At 45.4% G+C, this 20,265-nt stretch overlaps 1 protein-coding gene across 1 annotated transcript; it reads left to right on the top strand.

Annotated features, from left to right (window-relative positions):
* Nucleotides 1-740: 740 nt before the first annotated feature.
* On the top strand, nucleotides 741-17,126 carry LOC140720093 (uncharacterized). Its single transcript, XM_073034991.1, has 8 exons — nucleotides 741-801; nucleotides 9,949-10,092; nucleotides 11,674-11,793; nucleotides 14,102-14,215; nucleotides 14,802-14,900; nucleotides 15,346-15,488; nucleotides 15,814-15,878; nucleotides 16,886-17,126. Exons 1-8 carry the CDS (start codon nucleotides 741-743, stop codon nucleotides 17,073-17,075), a joined length of 936 nt encoding a protein of 311 aa, XP_072891092.1. The 3' UTR covers nucleotides 17,076-17,126.
* The last annotated feature ends 3,139 nt before the right edge of the window (nucleotides 17,127-20,265 follow it).

The raw sequence follows: 20,265 nt of genomic DNA, 5'->3' as shown, positions 1-20,265 counted from the left end.
GGTGAGGCCGAATTTGGAGTATTGTGTGCAGTTTTGTCCACCGAATTACAGGAAGGATATTAATATGGTTGGAAAAAGTGCAGAAAAGGTTTACAAGGATGTTGCCGGGACTAGAAAATCTGATTTACAGAGAAATGTTGAATAGCTTTGAACTTTACTTCCTGGAGCGTAGACAAATTAGGGGAGATTTGATAGAGGTGTATAAAATTATAGATAGAGTGAATGCAAACAGGTCCCTCCCCCCCCCCTCCGCCTCCGAGGCTAGTGTATCAAAAACTAAGAGGACATTGGTTAAGGGTGAAGGCTTTGGCGCGTGGCCTAGTGGATAAGGGATCAGTCTGGTGATCTGAAGGTCACTGGTCGAGCCGTAGCGGAGACATCAATGTTGTGTCCTTGAGCAAGGTATTTAACAACACTTTGCTCTCCGACGACAGCGGTTCCAGACGACCACTTGGGTCCTAGTGCCCTTCCCTTGGACAACATCGCTGCCGAGGAGATGGGAAGGCTTGCAGCTTGGGCAACAGCCAGACTCTCATACAACTCTGCCCAGGCCTGCGCCATGGAATCCTTGAAAGTTGCAAATCCATGCTCTCACGAGACTACCGAATGCCCATTACTATTATCACTATTGAAGGGAGAAATGTTCAAAGGGAAAAAAATGGAGGCTTCATTACACAGAGAGTGGCGGGAGTGTGGAAAGAGCGGTCAGATGATGTGGTAAATGCGGGCTCACTTTTAACATGGAAGACTCTGCCAGGTACATGGATGAGAGGTGCATGCAGAGATACAGGCCAGGTGCAGGTCAGTGGGACCAGACAGATAAATGGATCGGAACAACTAAGAAGGACCAAAAAGCCTGTTTATGTGATGCAATGTTCTATGATCTATTTTTCAATGGATCAGCCACCATGAAATGGTGGAGCACACTCGATGACCCAAATGGTCTAATTATGCTCCTGAATCTTACGTTCTTATGATAAGTTACTTTTGTTTTATTGTACAAAAACTAAATGCAGTTGCTAAGCTTGACTAGCTGAAGATTGACGCCACAAAGGCCAAGGGATAACATGAAGACGCTGCCTTGCTTGTGTGAGCTAACAAAAGCTAGCAGCATTTCATACCAAGAATGAGGTAATGTTAACTTTTATCCCACACTGTCTTGGTAATGGAGGAACTGACAGCAGATGTGCTGTCTTAATTTTGTGCACCGCACGGAAACATTTGCAGACAGGCTGAAAATTAACAAGTGCTTCTTGAAATCGGTCACTGAGTATATTTGTCTGTTGGCTATCGCCCAAAATTCACTGCATTAATTTAAAATATAATCTGACTGTGGCGGAGTCGTAGGGCAACGTGATCACCTATTCAGGGGTTAATCGGACATCGATATCTGGGCCTTTATTTCTGTTTGATCCTGGGATAAATTGCTGTGTGCCTTTTTTTTTTAGCTTTTACTACAGCCTTGAGTTCCCTAATCAGCCACAATTGAATACGTCATGAGAATAGAGTACTTCTTCATTTTTGGAATACAGATGTCCTGCACCTTCCTCATTTTTTTTCCCCACAAACGAACGCCATTGCCGCTCTGTTAACATCCCTAGCAGATATGGTTGGAGAAATGACAGTGGAGTTCAACCCGGATAAATGGAGAGATATAGCACAACCTTAAAGGCAAAATGTGTCGATGAGCAGAGGGATCTTGCCCTCGGTATTCATTGATTCCTAAACGTGGCAACGCAGTTTGCAGATCATATGAGGATGTGGAGTTGCAGGTAGTTTTGAGGATGTAGACAGTCTACTGAGGGACTTAGAAAGGGCAAGGAAATGGCAGATGAACTACTGTGTGAGGTATTGTACTTTGGAAGGAAAAAACAAGGTAGAACATACAATGCTAATGGTAAGACACAGAGGACTGCAGTGGGAAACAGGGATCGGGGAATACAGATATATAATTCCCTAAAAGTAGCTTGAGAGGTAGATACAGTAGTAAAAAGAGCTTTTGGTACATTGGCCTTTATGAATCAAAGTGCTGAGTATAAGATTTGGAATGTTATGGTGAGGTTGTTGAAGGCATTGGTGAGACAGAATTTGGAGTATTGTGTATAGTTTTGTTCGCCAAAATTACAGGAAGGATATTAATAAGGTTGAAAGAGTGCAGAGAAGGTTTACAAGGATGTTGCCGTGACTTGAGAAACTGAGTTACAGAGAAAGGTTGAATAGGTTTGGACTTTACACCCTGGAGCTTAGAAAAATCAGGGGAGATTTGATTGAGGTATATAAAATTATGATTGGTATAGACAGAGTGAATGCAAACAGATTTTTTACGCTGAGGCTAGGGGAGAAAAACAAAAAGAGGACTTGGGTTAAGGGTGCAGGGTTTGGCGCGTGGCCTAGTAGATACGGCATCGGTCTAGTGATCTGAAGGTCACAGGTGCGAGCCTCATCTGTGGCAGCGTGTTGTGTACTTGAGCAAGGCACTTCACAACACATTGCTCTGCGACGACTCTGGTGCCAAACTGCTTGGGTCCTAGTGCCCTTCCCTTGGACAACAGCGGTGGCGTGGATAGGGGAAGGCTTGCAGCCTGGGCAACTGCCGGTCTCCCATACAACCCTGCTCAGGCCTGCGCCCTGGAAAACTTCCAAGGCGCAAGTCCATGGTCACAGGTGACTAACGGATTCTTATTACTATTATTACTATTGAAGGGGGAAAAGTTTAAAGGGACTGGGAGGGGGGGAGGCTGGGGCTTCTTCACACAGAGAGTGGTGGGCGTGTAGTATGCGCGTTCAGATGATATGGTAATTCCGAGCTCACTTTTAACATTGAAGACTTGGACTGGTACATGAATGAGAGGTGTATGGAGGGACAAGGGCCAGGTGCAGGTCCGTGGGACCAGACAGATAAATGGCTCGGCACAGCCAAGAAGGGCCAAAAGGCCTGTTTATGTGATGCAATGTTCTATGGTTCTATGGTTTTACGGATCAGCCACCATGAAATGGTGGAGCAGACTCGATGACCCAAATGGTCTAATTCTGCTCCGAAAGTTTACGTTTTTGTGATAAGTTACTTTTGTTATGTTGTGCAAAAACTAAATTTTGTTACTAAACTTGACTAGCTGAAGATTGAGGCCACGAAAGTCACATGATAAGATGCAGACACTGGCTTGCTGGTGGGAGCTGACAAAAGCTAGCAACATTTCATGCCAAGAATGAGGAAATGTTAATTTTTCTGCGAAATTGTATTGGTAATGGAGGAACTGACAGCAGATGTGCAGTTCTGATTTTGTGCACCGCACGGAATCCTTCGTAGACTGGCTGATATCCAACAAGTGCTTCTTGAAATCGCTCAGTGTGTATATTTGGCTGTTGGCTATCGCCCAGGATTCGCTGTATAAATTAAAGATATAACCTGACTTTGGCGGAGTCGTAGGGAAACGTGATCACCTATTCAAGGGTTTACCATACACCGATGTCTGTGTCTTTACTTCTGTTTGATTCCGGGATAAACTGCTCTATGTCCTGTCTTTAGCTTTTACAACAGCCTTAAGTTCCCTTGTCAGGTGCAGGAATACACATGTCCTGCACCTTCCTCATTTCCCCCCCCCCCCCCCCCAGAAATTAAAGCCATTGCCGCTGTGCTGACATCCCTTGCAGATATGGTGGGAGAAATGACAGTGGAGTTCAACTCAGACAAATACAAACATACAGCACACTATTAAAGAGAAAACTGTTTCGATGAAGAGAGGGGCTCCGTGTTCATAGATCCCTGAACATGGCTGCACAGTTTGCAGACCGTATGAGGATAAGTGGTGTGGCAGGCAGTTTTGAGGAAGTAGTCAGGCTACTGAAGGACTTAGCCTGGGCAAGGAAATGGCAGATGAACTGTTGTGTGAGGTATTACACCTTGGAAGGAAAAAAAATGTAGAACACACAATGCAAATGGTAAGACACCGAGGAGTAAAGTGGAAAACAGGGATCTGGAAATACAGATACATTACTCCCTAAAAGTTGCTTCACAGGTAGATACGGTAGCAAAGAGATTTTTGGTACTTTGGCCTTTATAATTCAAAGTATTGAGTATACGACTTGGAATGTTATGGTGAGGTTGTATAAGGCATTGGTGAGGCCAAATTTGGAGTATTGTGTGCAGTTTTGGTCACCGAATTACAGGAAGGGTATTCATAAGGTTGGAAGAGTACAGAAAATGTTTGGAGAGACATTGCCGAAACTTGAAAAACTGAGTTACAAAGAAAGGTTGAATAGGTTTGGACTTTATTCCCTGCAGACTCGTGAAATGAGGGGAGATTTGATAGAGGTATATCAAATTATGATGGGTAAAGATAGAGTGAATACAAGCAGGCCCTTTCCACTGAGGCGAGGGTAGAAAACAAAGAGAAGTCATGGGTTAAGGGTGAAGGGGGAAATGTTTAAAGGGAACATTAGGGGAGGTGCTTCGTCACGCATAGAGTGGTGGGATTGTGGAATGAGCTGCCAGCTAAGTGGTAAATGCGGGCTCGCTTTTAACATTTAAGAAAACTTGGACAGGTACATGAACGAGTGGGTTAGGGAGGAATATGGCACAGGTTCGGTCAGTGGGACTAGGCAGAAACATGATTCGGCGCAGCCAAGAAGGGCCAAAAGGCCTTTTTTCTATGGTTTCTAAATGACAGACCACATCTCCTCAAACTCCTAACTTTGTAATAATGCCTTCTGTTAGGAGAGAACCATAGATGGTGATGAAAGCAAGTGGCGATTAAATTCCTGAACACAGTCCGACTCAGACTTGAAATCAGCAGGACAATAGTGATGAAATCGAAAGATAAAGTCACAAACAGCAGTACATGACATGTATCTCCTACTGTTGTGAGCTGAGAGCTCAGCAGGAGGCCTTTAAAGACATACATTCCATGAAGGGAGATTGGCAGACATATGGAGATGGATAGACAGTCCTTTCAGGTGAGACGACACTTCACCTGTGAGTCGGCTGGTGTGGTCTACTGCTTCCAGTGCTCCCGGCGTGGGCTTTTATATATTGGTGAGACCCGACGCAGACTGGGAAACCGTTTCGCTGAACACCAATGCTCGGTCCGCCAGAAAAATGCAGGATCTCCCACTGGCCACACATTTTAATTCCACGACCCATTCCCATTCTGATATGTCTTTCCATGGCCTCATCTCTTGTCAAAATGGATCCAACCTCCGGTTGGATTCATTCTTAAATGTTAAAAGTGAGCACGCATTTACAACTTCATCTGGCAGCTCATTCCACACTCCCACCAGTCTATGCGTGAAGAAGCACCTCCCCTAATGTTCTCTTTAAACATTTCCCCCTCACACTTAACCCATGACTTCTGTTTGTTTTCTCCCCTCGCCTCAGTGGAAAGGGCCTGCTTGCATGCACCTTATATACCGGCTGGGTAGCCTCCAACCTGATGGCATGAACATTGACTTCTCTACATTCCGTTAACGCCCCTCTTCCACTTCTTACCCCATCCCTAACATATTTTGTTGTTTGCCGTTTTACCAACTCCCTCTGGTGCTCCCCACACCCCCACCCCGCTTTCTTTCTCCTGAGGCCTCCCGTCCCATGATCCTTTCCCTTCTCCAGCTCTGTATCACTTTCGCCAATCACCTTTCCAGATCTTAGCTTCATCCCACCCCCTCCGGTCTTCTCCTATCATTTCGCATTTCCCCCTACCCCCATTACTTTTAAATCTCTTACTATCTTTCCTTTTGGTTAGTCCTGACGAAGGGTCTCGTCCCGAAACGTCGACAGCGCTTATCTCTATAGATGCTGACTGGCCTGCTGTGTTCCACCAGCATTTTGTGTGTGTTGTCACTTTTTAAGACTTCGTTTTTTTAAATGGTCTGCAAACAGTTGTGTTTTTTTTTCTTAATTTGTGTTTGGCATTCCTTTCGCAATGTTTTGACTATGTCTGTTATTTTTTTTAAATTATGAAAGCGGCCGTCAGGAGAGATTGTTGTAGGGAGGTTCCTAGAGAGTTCTCTTACTCTCTATTGGCCAGGTTTCGGGTCCGTCTTGGGGGCAGTGGGTATATTCAGTATAATATTTTTCATTTGTGCTGATTTGAAACTACAAAAATGTATGCAGTTTCGTAACTTCCTGTTCCTCTTTAAACTTTTTCTCTCTTCCTGTCTCCTATGCAATATGGTTAACGGATCATACGCTATACAATTTATTTGAAGAAAATGGATAATATTATTAACTTTGTTTAATAGAACAGGGACGGTTTGAATCATCCAATTAAACGGGAAAAGATTTTTAATGTTTTTCATAGATTGAATGCTCAAATTATTTTTGCGCAGGAGACTCATGAGAGGAAGGAGGATTGTCAGCGTTTTTTTTTGGTTTTGGAAAAGTCAACAGTTTCATTGTAACTCATCGACCGAAGTGAAAGGCGTTTCCATTTTTATAGATTCCTCGATCTCATTTGTTCATTATGATGCAACCTAAGACTCATATGGTAGATTTCGATTAATTACTGTTTTACTTTATAAACAACAAGAAGTTTTGGTTAAAATTTATGCACCAACTACTGCCTATCCTGAATCCATTAAGGATTTATTTGTATCTCTTCCAAATGCAAACGAATGTACGTTAATAGTGGACAGAGATTTTAATTGTTATCTGAAGCCAATGATGGTTAGGTCTTCGCCCAATCAGGTACTTCCAAACAAATCTGCTAATTTTATTAATTCATTTCAGGTTACTCGGAAATTTTTGAAGTTTGGAGGTTTTTACATGCCAATGTCCATGATTTTATCATGTATCTATTTTCTTATGAGTATCATAATTACTCTAGAATCGATTAATTCATCATTGATTCTCGATTAGTTTCGACTGTCACTGCCTGTGCCTATGGTGCAAACGCCATTTCCGATCATGCGCCTTCGAAATTAACTGATATAACTTTCAGTACGAGACTATGGCGGTTCAATTCTATTTTGATTCAGGATTTAAATTTTAGTTAATTTCCATAGAACCATAGAACACTACAGCACTGTACAGGCCCTTCTGCCCGCCAAGTTGTGCCGACCCATATAATCCTTATAAAAACGTACTAAACCTACACTACCAAATATCCTAAGGACCTATGTATTTTTTATTACCCTTAATTGCTCATGTTAAACAACTGCTTACTAAATGGTCCCCATTGTCCTTATCTTTGATTCGTCGAATTAATGCCATTAAGATGATTATTTTACCTAAATTTCTGTATCTCTTTCGGGCGGTTTCAATTTTCATTCCTTTATCTTTTTTTTGATATTATTGATTCTAAAATTTCTTCATATATATATGGCAGAATATAAATCCTAGTTTACGTGAGAAATATTTACAGAAATCAAGAAAAGGAAGGCGGTTTGGCTTTACCGAATCTTAGAGTTTATAATTGTACAATTAATATTCGATATTTAACGTTTTGGACTCAAGAGCTGGATGAAAGTCAATGTTCACGATGGATGAACCTCGAGCGGGAGTCTGCACAAGGGTTTTCACTGACTTCTATTTTAGGCCCTCCGCTTCCCTTTGCACTTACTAAATTGAATAAACAAATGATAAATACAATAATTAAAAGCACACTACGAATATGGTTTCAATTTCGTAAATATTTGGATTGAATAAATTTATCCTGTCAACTTCTATTATATCTAATTTTATCTTTCAAATATCTGGAATTAATTAAGCTTTTCTTTTATGGAAAACAAACGAAATAGCATGTTTTCGTGATTTATTCATGGATGATTTTTTTAATGACTTTTCAACAGTTGTCTAATAAATATAATTTGCCCAGATCGCACTTTTTAGAATAGTTACAGATTAGAAACTTTCAGAACGCTACTTTAGTTACCTTTCCAATATCGCATCAAATTGAAGTTACGGAAAACAATAAGTTTAAGTCCATATCAGAAGAGCTTAATAACATTTACTTATGATTTAATTATGAAAATATGCTTAGGCACTTCCGATAAAATATAGATTGAGTGGGAAAGAGAATTTCAAATATCTTTATCTACAGAGAAATGGGAGACAATTCTTCAACTAATTAATATTTCTTCAATGTGTGCCAGGCAAGCTTTGATACAATTTAAGGTGGTTCATAGGGCTCATATATCCAAGGATAAGTTAGCTCGTTTTAACTTCCATATAAATCCTGTTTGTGACAGATGTAATTCTGTAGTTGCTTCCTTGACACATATGTTCTGCTCTTGCCCTGTCATAGGAAAGTATTGGAAATATACTTTTGATATTATTTCAGTAGTTCTGCGTTTTGATTTACAACCTCATCCTATTACTGCAATTCTTGGACTACCAGTGATAGACGGCACTCATTTATCCTCATCAGCTTTTCGTTCAATTCCATTTGTTGCATTAACAGCCAAAAGTTCAATTTTACTTAAATGGAAATATTCCAATCCCCTGACTATATTTCAATTGTTCTACTAAAAATACAGCATGTTTGAACTTGGAAAAAATTAGGAGCGGTACTATGGATCCTTCGGTTAAATTTGAAGAAACTTGGAGGCCATTTATTCAATATGTTCATATGATGTAAGCTGACACTTTCTGAATCTCCTTTTAGTCATTTTTTGCTCAGGTACAGAGCAGCGGAGTTAACGACAAATTATAAATTTAGCCGATGAAATATGGCAGCACAATCATTCTTCGTTTTTTTAATTTTGTGTTTTTTTTCTCTCTTTATAAAATATATTTTTCATGGTTAGTTACTAAGAGTTTGGGAGTTTAAACTATATTTGTTACTTGGAATCTGTGTGTATACATGTTAACCGTTATTAATGTAATCCCGACCTCTTTGCATCATTATCGTTATTGCTATGTCTAGTAATTTGAAACTTAATAAAAAAGATTGAAAAGGAACTAAACATAGAGAACCTACAGCAAAGTACAGAGATCTGGCCCACAAAGTTGTGCCGAACATGTCCTTAACTTAGAAATTAACCATTGTTACACATAGCCCTCTATTTTCCTAAGCTCAATGTACCTATCCAGGAGTCTCTTATAGACCCCATTGTTTCCGCCTCCACCCCTGTCGCCTGTAGCCCACTCCACGCTCTTACCACACTCTGCGTAAAAATATTTATTCCTATTATATCCTCTGTACCTACGTCAAGCACGGAGCTCCGTAGTCGGGTTGCAATCGGTTGGTGGGCAAGGATATCTCCAGGTCAGGGCAACAGTGGTGCTGGTGGTGGAGCGCAGAGAGAGAGAGAGAGAGTGGGGCAGATTGTGGAGAGAGTGAAATAAGATATTGGGGAACGAGACAGAGTGGGGAAAAGGTGGGAGAAAAGATATGGAGAGAGGGGGTGTAGCAGGAGGTAGGAAGATTTTAGGAGGGAGGAGGGTAGGAGGGAAGGAGAGAGAGGAGTGCTGGGAGGGGAAGGGGAGAATGAGTAGATGTTGGAGAATGCGAATAAGAGAAAGAGCGAATTAGAGAGAGGGAGAGAGAGAGAGAAAGAGAGAGAGAGATAGAGAGAGAGAGAGAGAGAGAGAGAGAGAGAGAGTGGGGGGAGAGAGAGAGAGAGAGGGAGAGGGAGAGAGAGAGAGAATGCAATGGAATAAGGAAGGAGAGACAGAGTGCGCCACTGGACGAGGAATGCGAGGAAATCCTGTGGAGGGAATGAGTTTCGAGGGGAAGTGTTTATTTCACTCTCGGGGGAGGAGCGGTGTTCGGGGTCTGCCCTGCATTCGGGGTTTCTCGCCCACCTCTCTCCCCGCTGACCTCCAATCTTACCCTCTCCCCCCTCCCTCTCTCCCCATTAACAATCTCCTATCCCCCGCCACTCTAATCCCTCTCGAGAACCGTCTTCCACGTCCTCAACTCTCTCCTCTCCGCACTTCCTCCTCCTGCTCTCGGTTCCTCTCTTTATCAACTGTCCATCTGGTGTTTGCTGCTGTCGGTCTGACCACAGCCTTCTCAACTCGGGCTTCCTCTGACATCGGTTCTTTCCTGTTCGTGAGCTCAGAGACGCAGAGAGTCCCGAACAAGATGGACGGGGGCAAGACTAACGTGTATGTGAAGTTCGCAAAAATGCGCCCGCAGCCTACTTCCAACGGTGAGTGGGTCAGAAAAACGGGGGGTGGGCGGGTGTGGGGAGAGAGCTCCATATTGTGTTTGATCCCGGGTGTGTGTGATCGGACGGGTGGAGGGAGCCTCACTGACTCTCACTGTTCTGTCCCCAGCTGAGCAGATAGGAGAGGCGATGAGGATTGAGCTCTGTTGGAGGGTTGGAGGGGAGCCAGCACTCGGGACAGGGGAGTGGAGGCAGCGCCGGGAAGGGGCGGTATAGAGGGAGCGCTATGGAATAGGATGAAGACAAAGTGTTCTAGATGTGTCAGTGAAGAAAGAATGTCATAGGCAGGGCGGTGTGGAGGTTGTACCGTGGGAGGAGTGATGAGGAGGGAGCATTGAGAAATCAGCACCGTGGGATGGGTGGAGAATAGGAAACACCGCGGGAAAACTGCTGAAGATGGAGGACAGTGGGAGGGGCGCTGGACAAATTTTTAACCTCACTCTGACTTTTCTAACCACACTCTATTCCCTTCCTATCCTCCTCGTCTCTCCCTCTCTCCTTTTCTTCCACTCATATTCTCTACCCCGTCTCCCTCTCTCCCTCTCCACTTCCCTCTACCCGCCCTGCCTGCACATCCCATTTTTCCAACTACTTCCCTCTCACTAAACCTCTCCTTCTTTTCCCCGTTTCTCACCCCTCCCTCTCTTTCATCCGCACTGTCCAATTTCTGTCACCCCATCTCTCCCCCTTTTTCCGTTTCTCACTCTACTTTCACCTTCTCCGTCTTGCTTCCCTCCCCATCTCTCAACACCCTTCTCTCCCCCTCCCGGTCCCTCCTCTTCCTCTTTCTGCTCACTCTTCCCTGCATTCTCTTTCACTCTCTCATTGCCCAAACTCTCTACACACTGTCCTCCTTTATACCACCCCTCTCCCGCTCTTGCTCTTCCGCGTCTCTGATCCTCTCTCTCCGAACACTCTTTGCTTCCTCTCACCCTCTCGCTCCCTTCTATCTCTCTCAATCCCTCCCTTTTAATCCCCTTACGCTGTTCCCCTATTTTCCACTCATCCCGCACTCCACACACTCTCCCCTTCTTTATCCACCACTCCCCTCTTTCTCTCTCACGCTTTCTCCCGTCTCCCTTACCCTTCTCTTCTTCCCCATCACCCTTCCTCTCTCGTTTCCATGTATCTTCCCCCTCCCACTTGCCCACTCCCCCCCCTCTCCCCTTCTTTTATATCTCTCTCACCCTTTTCACTGGCCTTTGACTCATACCCTGCATCGTCCTCCGGTTCATCCGCAATTCTCTACCCTCTCTCTCTCCACTGTCTCTTTCCGTTCTCTCTCCCTTATTTTCTTCCATTACCCGCCCATCCCCCATCACCTCTCCATCCATCCCCTTCACGGTCTCACTCTCCTGCTCCGTCTCACCGCTTCTCGACCCTGTCTACCCCCTCTCCATCACGTTATGTCCTTGCCTTTCATCGCGCTCTCTTCCCCCCTCACTTACCTCCCTCTCCCGGTGCCTTCTCCTCCCCACTCCCTGCTCCCTCTCTCTGCCCTCTCTGTTCCCATTCTCTGCCGATCTCTGTCCCTTTCTGTACCTCTCCCGCTTTGTCCCCCAGACGACCCGACGTCCACCTACTCCGAACTGAACTTTCCAAGAAACGTAACCCTCATCGACGAGGATGAGGACCCTCTCAGTGCCTCGGGGCCCGGCGAGCTGCCAATCACTGCACAGACAGGTGAGTGGTCGCAGTAATGACGTCATTCTGGAAGGTTTCTAATGCATCTGATCAGACCTCACTTCCTCTGGCAGATCGTTCGACCGACCACCATCTAAGTAAAAAATGGTGGCCGCTCGCCTCCCCAATTAAATCTCTTTATCCTCTCATTTGCGGCCTAAGGGATCTTGCCTTTGGTTCTCCAAGACTAGTGAAAAAAACTGCGCCCGTTCACTCGGACTGTGCTCCTTGTGGTGTGGTAAACCTTAGTAAGGCCATTCCTGTGCTTCAAGGAATAAAGTCCCAACCTGCCGGACCTCTCCGCGTAAACCAGTGCTTCGAATCCAGGCAACATCTTCGTACATGTCCCTCTGCACTCTTTCCTGTTGTGAGACTCAGCCCTGATAATAATCATGGAGGTACAGAGAGATCTGTATTTGCAGGAAGGTACCTGCATTCTGCAATCTGCCAAGTACCTGATTTCAAACACTGAATACCTTTGTGTGCACACCAGATCAGTTATCCATCGTCATTGATCAAAGGTCACGTGTCTGTCCTTTAACACATTTTCATTGGTTCCGCTCCAGGCCGGCATCCATTTATTGCCTCTTACCAGCAAATCACATTCCGGAATTTATGTCTCCAAGTTCACCGTCAGCTTTATCACGCAGACCGGTCACAGACCAACTTTCACAACTCTGCGTGTTAGACCCAACCAAAGAACATCTCACAAACAACTTCAAATGTGGAAACGGTCCCTAGCTCAGCAGATTGCGAGTGGCATCACTAATACTTTAAAATTTATAAATCACAACGTTGAGTCTAGGATTTGGGATGTCATGTTAAAACTGTACAAGGCATTTGGTGTGGCCATAGTTGGAGTATTGTGTACAGTTCTGGTCACCGAATTATAGGAAAGATGTCAACAAAATAGAGAGAGTACAGAGGAGATTTACTAGAATGTTTCAGCACCAAAGTTACAGAGAATGGTTGAACAGGTTAGGTTTTTATTCTCTGGAGCTTAGAAGGTTGAGGGAGGACTTGATAGAGGTATTTACAATTATGAGGGGGATAGATAGATTTATAACCATATAATAGTTATATGTTTATTAAACCATATATATAATACACATATTGAGGTGGATAGGCTTTTTTTACCATTGAGAGCAGGGGAGATTGAAACAAGAGGACATGAGCTGAGAGTTAGGGACAAAAGTTTAGGGGCAACACGAGGGGGAACTTCTTTACTCAGAGAGTAGTAGCTGTGAGGAACGAGTTTCCAGTCGAAGTGGTAGAGGCAGGTTCATTAAAGTCATTTAAAAATGGATAGGTATACGGACAGGAAAAGGATGGAGGGCTATGGGCTGAGTGTAGGTCGGTGGGATGACGTGGGAGTAAGCGTTCGGCACGGACTAGAAGGGCCGAGATGGCATGTTTCCGTGCTGTAATTGCTTTCTGGTTAATTGAAACAGAGGTTTGTGTAGGGGACCACTTTGCATCGAGTCGATAGATCTGACGTCGGGTTGAGTTTCAAAATTATAGAAAGACCATATTTATTGAGCTAGGAAGGGTCTGGCAAGTGTCATGTTGTGTTTCTGGGACTGGTGTACTTGGTAAGTTGATATGGCTGATGCCATGAACAGTGGGAGGTGTTAAATAATTAATGTCAGGTCCCCCGTTACAGGAAGCGTCTGGGGGTCCTTGGAGAGCATACAGAGCAGCATTTGTATCAGGAGTAAATTGTGTTAACGATGTGCAGAGGTCGGAAAATGTGTGTGTCCTTTCCCTGTAACGTCTAAGTACTTGGGACAGAGATAGACAAGGATTCCGATGAATACTTCCCCGAGGCTGCGGGGTGAGCTATTACAGGTCTATATCAGTACCTGGGACAGATATAGACCAAAGAGCCGGTGTGTATCTCCGCCAGGAACGAAATCACTGATATCAGAGTTTAAGGGGAGAGGAGGAAAGTTTATAGGAGATGTGTGGGGCGGGTGTTTGTTTACACAGACAGCGTGGGTGACTGGAATGTGCAGCCAGGACTGCCGGTGGAGGCAGATCGATAGAGGCCTTGAAACAGAGGTCTCAGACACGTCAATGTAGAGGGAATGGAGGGAGATGGATGTCGGCAGGCAGAAAGTATTTAGTTTTATTAGAATAGCAGGGAACTGTGGGCCGAAGGGTCTGTTATGTTCTATGGTTTACGTTCACTTCTCAGCAGGAGGACAGAAGAGTGATTTGAACTCAGAGTTGTGGGAAGAGTAGGGGTGGAATAGATCAGGGAATATGACGATGGATTGACAAAGACAAGGAACCCATTTTTCCACAGGCAACATGGACAGTGAACGGCCCAGAAGGAGAGACATATCAGACTCAAGCTTATGGCTAATCTCCCTTTTAACTGCGGCCCTCATTAGCATGGGTATCTGCTGGCGGATTCATGGTGAGTTTAACACCGGTCGGAACGATAAAACGGCAGGAAATAAAATGGACAACGTACATTCCCAATATTACTGCGAAACTCCCTTCATCGTGAATCCAACACACCCCTCACTGTGGTACTAAGGGGCCCCTCATCATGACCATGGTGAACCCCTTACCGTGAACCCGACACCACAGCAACACATCCCTCAACATGATGCAGACACATCGCTCAACATGATACCGACACATCCCTCAACCTGATACAGACACACAGCCTAATGTAATAACGATTCACTATAACACCGACACGCCCCTCGCCGTGAGATCACCCGCCAGTGTGACACGACACCCCTCACCAGGACACAGACGCTCCACTCACTGAGACCACGACAAACCCCTCACTGAGATCCCGACGCTTCCTCAACGTAACACAGAAGTTCGCCTCACCTTGACCTGGTTCCTATGTGATCGGGTCAGAGAAACACCTATCACAGTGACTCCAACACGTCCCGCACCACAACAACGACATGTCCCTCACTGTGACGCGGAATTAACCATCACCATAACAAAACTGATGTCGACTCGCACGTCACCACTTCTCTCAGTATTACAGATTAGTCAGTCTCAGATCAGCTCCGAGCCAAACTACACGCTGCTTTGGAGACAGCATCAGGATATGTGCCTCTTCTTTACCAATATCAGAGGTGAGGCAACATCACCCTCTTACCCGCTCCTCATCAGAGAGAGAGAGAGAGAGAGAGAGAGAGAGAGAGAGAGAGAGAGAGAGAGAGAGAGAGAGAGAGCGAAAGGGTCGGTGTCTAACCCCGGGAATGTGTGATGGGACGGTGTGGAGGGAGATTCAGTCTGTGTCTGACCCCGGGAGTGTGTAATGGGATGGTGTAGTGGGAGATTCACTCTGAGTCTGACCCCGGGACAGTGTGATGCGACGGTGTGGAGGGAGATTCACTCTGTGTCTGACCCCGGGAGTGTGTGATTCAACGGTGTGGAGGGAGATTCACTCTGTGTCTGACCCCGGGACTGTGTGATGCGACGGTGCGGAGAGAGATTCACTCTGTGTTTGATCCTCGGAGTGTACGATGAGGTGGTACGGATGGAGATTCACTGTTGATTTTTTTAACTTTTTTCCAGAGCAAACATGTTCCAAGGACTGGATCACATATAAAGCGCGGTGTTATTACGTTTCCACGTTTGAAACATCTTTCCGCAGAGCGGTGCTACAATGTTCAAAACGTGATTCAAGGCTGCTCGAAATCAGTTCAAGGAATGAAGCGGTATGTGTTACACTGCGAGATGATCGCACAGAACATTATTCATCACACACCACTGGAGTCAGACACAGAGTGAACACCCACAATACACTTCCAGCTCCCATTCCTGGAATAAGACACTGAGTGAATCTCCCTCCACACCGTCCCATCACACACTCCCGGGGTAAGACACACATTAAAGCTTCCTCCGCCCCGTCCCAATACGCAGTCCCTTGGTTGCTCCCTGAACCCCGTCCAATCACAGACTCTTGCTGTAATAAACTGAGAAAGGCTCCGTAAATGTTTTTTTTTAATTTTCGGAATTAATCAAAGGAATTTAATTTCACAGAGTTTTGTTTTCCGCTCTCTTGTCCACCAAAACGTTACATACTGGATTGGAAAATGCGAAAACGGGTGAGATTATGAATGACCTATGGGGTGAAAGTTGGGTTTTGACATAGTTCTGCTGGGAGAGAATGGGATTAGTATACGGACTGAAGTAGTTTTGCGGGAAAAGGGAGGGGTATGAGGTAGGGTGGTAAAATGCGAGCATGTTGAGGCCGATGCGTGTCTGTCGGTGAAAGAGAGGGCAGTGGAAATATTTCCGAAACTGGCAGTCGTCACTCAGGACAGATCAGAAGACAGACATTATATTGGTACTGACGCATGAGGGTCAGGACATCGCAGTGCAGTGTGATTACTTTGAAAACAGTCGCCGGGCTGTAAGGAGAGGGAGCAACAGTGGGATTAGTTTGGTGAGTGACAGAGATCTGAGGGGTGGGACTAGGACATCTGGATTAGATCTGAGACCGATACAGGGCGGTGGCCACACAGTTGTTTAATGGGATGAGTTTGTGAACTGACGCAAGGATGTGGGAGAGAGGCGGACTAGTGGCATAAGTCTGGAGGCGGACCAGAGTTTATGGGGAGAGCGCGGTGTTGTGTGATATGTTAGTGGACAGACACGAAGCTCGATAGAGGAAGGGGCAACGGGATGAACCTGGAACCGGCACAGGGCTGAGGGAAGAGTGTAGAACAGTGGGAATCATTTCGGAACAGACATGACTCTGTGGGGAGACGGATGGACAGTGGGGATTGTTCGGGGACATCTTCGATTCACATGGGGACTGACAGAAGATTGTGGTGAAAATCGGTTCTGTGGGATTAGTTTGGGGAATACGGGGCTGCGGGCAGACATTGGGTCAGTGTCATTAGTCTGGGGACTGACACTGGATTGTGTGGAGACATTGGGACCGTGTGAACTGTCTGGGTACCGGCACGGGGCTGTAGGGAGAGAGTGGTTGAGTGGGATGAATTTGGGGACTGACACGCCGTTAGGAGATAGCGAATTCATGGGATTAGCTTGGGGACGTTCTCGGCCTGGGTTGTCTCTTTTCAAATTGTTTAACCCTTATGTATAGGGACGTGGCCTGGCGACTCCTGTACAATGCGTCCTCGGGGAGGTCCGACTGCAGAGACTGCTACTCATACCCAGGAGGTAACCCTTGTGATAGTGATCGGCGTTTCATCTGCGAGAAGTCGGCGCCTTTGTTCCCGGATATTCCTGAAAAGATCCAGGATCTCTGTCTAATGCCACTGGAGGGGTCATGAATCAAGCCACTACCCCCAGTTTCTCCTCATTCTTCCTCCTTCACTCTCACTCCCCAATCCTTTCAGATTCTTTCCCTAAACTGTCACCCCTCCCTCCTACTCTTTTTCCTCCACTTGTAGCAACCATAGTCTCCCCACCACACACCGACAAACCTCTCTCCCTGTCCATCCCTTTCTTTTTCGCCTTTTCCCCCGTCCCACACTTTCCAACTGCCTCTACATTTCTCTCTACACCCTCATCTCCTGTTATTAATTCGAACTTTCTTCTCCCTCTGCCCACCTCTTTCACCTCTCTCACCTCTCTCACCCTCCCATCCCCATTCTCTAAACCCTCCGTCTCCCTGATCTCTCTCTCTTTCTCCTCTGCACCCACTCTCACCTCAATCCTGTGCCGTCTGACTCTCGATAACCCAACCCTCGCCCCGCACGGGACGTTAGTTAGGAAGGTTCAGTCGCTGGGTATACATGGCGAGGTAGTAAATTGGATTAGTCATTGGCTCAATGGCAGATGTCAGAGAATGGTAGTGGAGGATTGCTACTCTGAGTAGAGGCCTGTGACTAGTGGTGTGCAGCAGGGATCAGTGCCGGGTCCATTGTTATTTGTCATCTATATCAATGATCTGGATGATAATGTGGAAAATTGGATCAGCAAAATTGCTGATGATACAAAGATTGGAGGTGTAGTGGACAGTGAGGAAGGTTTTCAAAGCTTGCAGAGGGATTTGGACAAGCTGGAACAATTAGCTGAAAATTGCAGGTAGAGTTTGATACAGACAAATATGAGGTATTGCACTTTGGAAGGAAATACCAAGGTAGAACATACAGGGTAAATGGTAGGGCACCGAGGAGAGCAGTAGAACAGAGGGATCTGGGAATACAGATAAAACATTCCCTAAAATTGGCGTCACAGGTAGATAGGGTAGTAAAGAGAGCTTTTTGGTATATTGGCCTTTATAAATTAAACTATTAAGTATAGGAGTTCGAATGTAATGGCAAGGTTGTGTAAGGCATTGGTGAGGCCGAATTTGGAGTATTGTGTGCCGTTTTGGTCACCGAATTACAGGAAGGATATTAATAAGTTTGAAAGAGTGCAGAGAAGGTTTACAAGGATTTTGCCGGGACTTGAGAAACTGAGTTACAGAGAAAGGTTGAATAGGTTAGGACTTTATTCCCTGTACCGTAGAAGAATGAGGGGAGACTTGATAGAGGTGCATAAAATTATGATGGGTATAGATAGAGTGAATGCAAGCAGGCATTTTCCACTGAGTCTAGGGGAGAAAAAAGAAAACAGAGGACATGTGTTAAGGGTGAAGTAGGAAAGGTTTAGAGGGGACATTAGTGGGGGCTTCTTCACACAGACAGTGGTGGGAGTGTGGAATGAGCTGCCAGTTGAAGTGGTAAATGCGGGCTCACTTTTAACATTTAAGGAACGTTTGGACAGGTACATGGATGAGAGGTGTATGGAAGGGTATGGTCCAGATGCAGGTCAGCGGGACTAGGCAGCGAAATGTTTCGGCACAGCCAAGCAGGGCCAAAAGGCCTGTTTCTGTGCTGTAATATTCTATGGTTCTGTGCTTCAGCAGATTCGCTATTGGATTGTTTACCTGAAACTTATACGTCATGGAATCTGTTCTTTTGCATCATCAGTACAGCAAAAAGATATACTCTTAATGTAAATTCCAAACATTAATAAACACAGCAAAAATGTCGACTGTGTGCTCGTGCGTTCAAAGATGTGATGGCGCAGGGTAACAAGATGTTCCTAAATCGTTGTGTTTGTGTGTTCAGGCTCCAGCGACTCCTCCCTGATGGTAGTAACGAGCAGAGAGCTTCTCCCGAGTGGGGAGAGTACTCAGTGATGGATGCCGCCTTCTCGAGGCATCGCCTCTGGACAATGTCCGCGATGGTGGGGAGGGGTGTGACCGTCAGAGTGGCGGCTGAGGCTGAAACCCTCTGTAGCCCGTTACTATTCTGTGCGTTGCAGCATCCACACCAGGCGACGATGCGGCGAGTCAGAAAGTTCCCCACCGAACATCCATAGAATTTCCCTCATCTTCACTGAGAGAGCACATCCCCTCAAACTCCTAAAGCTGTGATCCCTTCTGTAAAGAGACAGCTGTGGATGGTGTTGAACCCAAATACAGAGTCAGGTCTGGAATTAATTCAGACTCAGACTCGAAATGAACAAGACGCACCGACCCAAACCAAAGACGACATGACAAGCAGTCGTACTGAAGCCGGAACTCTTACGGTTGAGCACTGAGTGCTCAGCTAGAGTCCATTAACGATAGATTGTCCATGAAGGAATGTGGCATTGAACAATTATATCTCTGAATCTTAGAAGAAAAGTGAGAGTTAACCGTACTCCGGGAAATGGACGTGCGGAAACGTCGAAGCCTGTCCTGTTCAGTCGGACACATGACACCTTCTCTGTGTTTGCATGAACGTGTTGGGCCACTACAGATCCTCTGAGTTGCTGACACACAGTAACCGAGGAAATTCAATTAAACCCATACGACACAAGAGGAGAATTAGGACATCGAATCTGCTGGCCCTTTCATCGCTGATCCAATATCCACTCAACTCCAAACTCCCGGCTTCTCCCGGTATACTTTCATGTCTTCAATAATGAAGAATTTTTTCAAACTATGTCTTAAATATACCGAATGGCTTCTAGTCCCCGGCTGCTTTTTGTTTGGAATTCCTCATCATCGCCTTTTAAGAAAATTCTGTCTATTCTCAGGCTGTGTCTTCTGATCCTAGACTTTCCTGCAATAGGAGACATTCTCTGCACATCAACTCTGTCATGAACTTTCACAATCCGAAAACTTTCTATAAGGTGTCCCTTCATTATTCTGAATTCCCACGTTTACAGGCCCAGAGCCATCAAACTGTCTTCCTGTGACGAGCCACTCAATCCGTGGAATAATTCCGTGAATCTCCTTTGAACCCTTTCCAATATAAGCAAATACTTTGTTCGAGGAGGGATCTCAACCAGCTCAAAACCCTCCAAATGTGGTCTCACAGATCCTTATTGAGCCTTAGAATGCTCTTACGTCCCAGTCCTCTCGAAATGACTGGGTGGAAGGAAATTACACATAATATCCAAACCATGAGTGTGTGATGGACAGATGCTTCACTCTGTACCTGTAACAGCGAGATTGTGACGGGACAGTGTGGAAGGACATTC

The sequence above is a fragment of the Hemitrygon akajei genome, unplaced genomic scaffold (assembly GCF_048418815.1).
Source record: "Hemitrygon akajei unplaced genomic scaffold, sHemAka1.3 Scf000036, whole genome shotgun sequence".
Classification (NCBI taxonomy): domain Eukaryota; kingdom Metazoa; phylum Chordata; class Chondrichthyes; order Myliobatiformes; family Dasyatidae; genus Hemitrygon; species Hemitrygon akajei.
The sequence above is the reverse complement of the archived record's forward strand: the minus strand, read 5'-3'. Positions and strand labels throughout refer to the sequence as shown.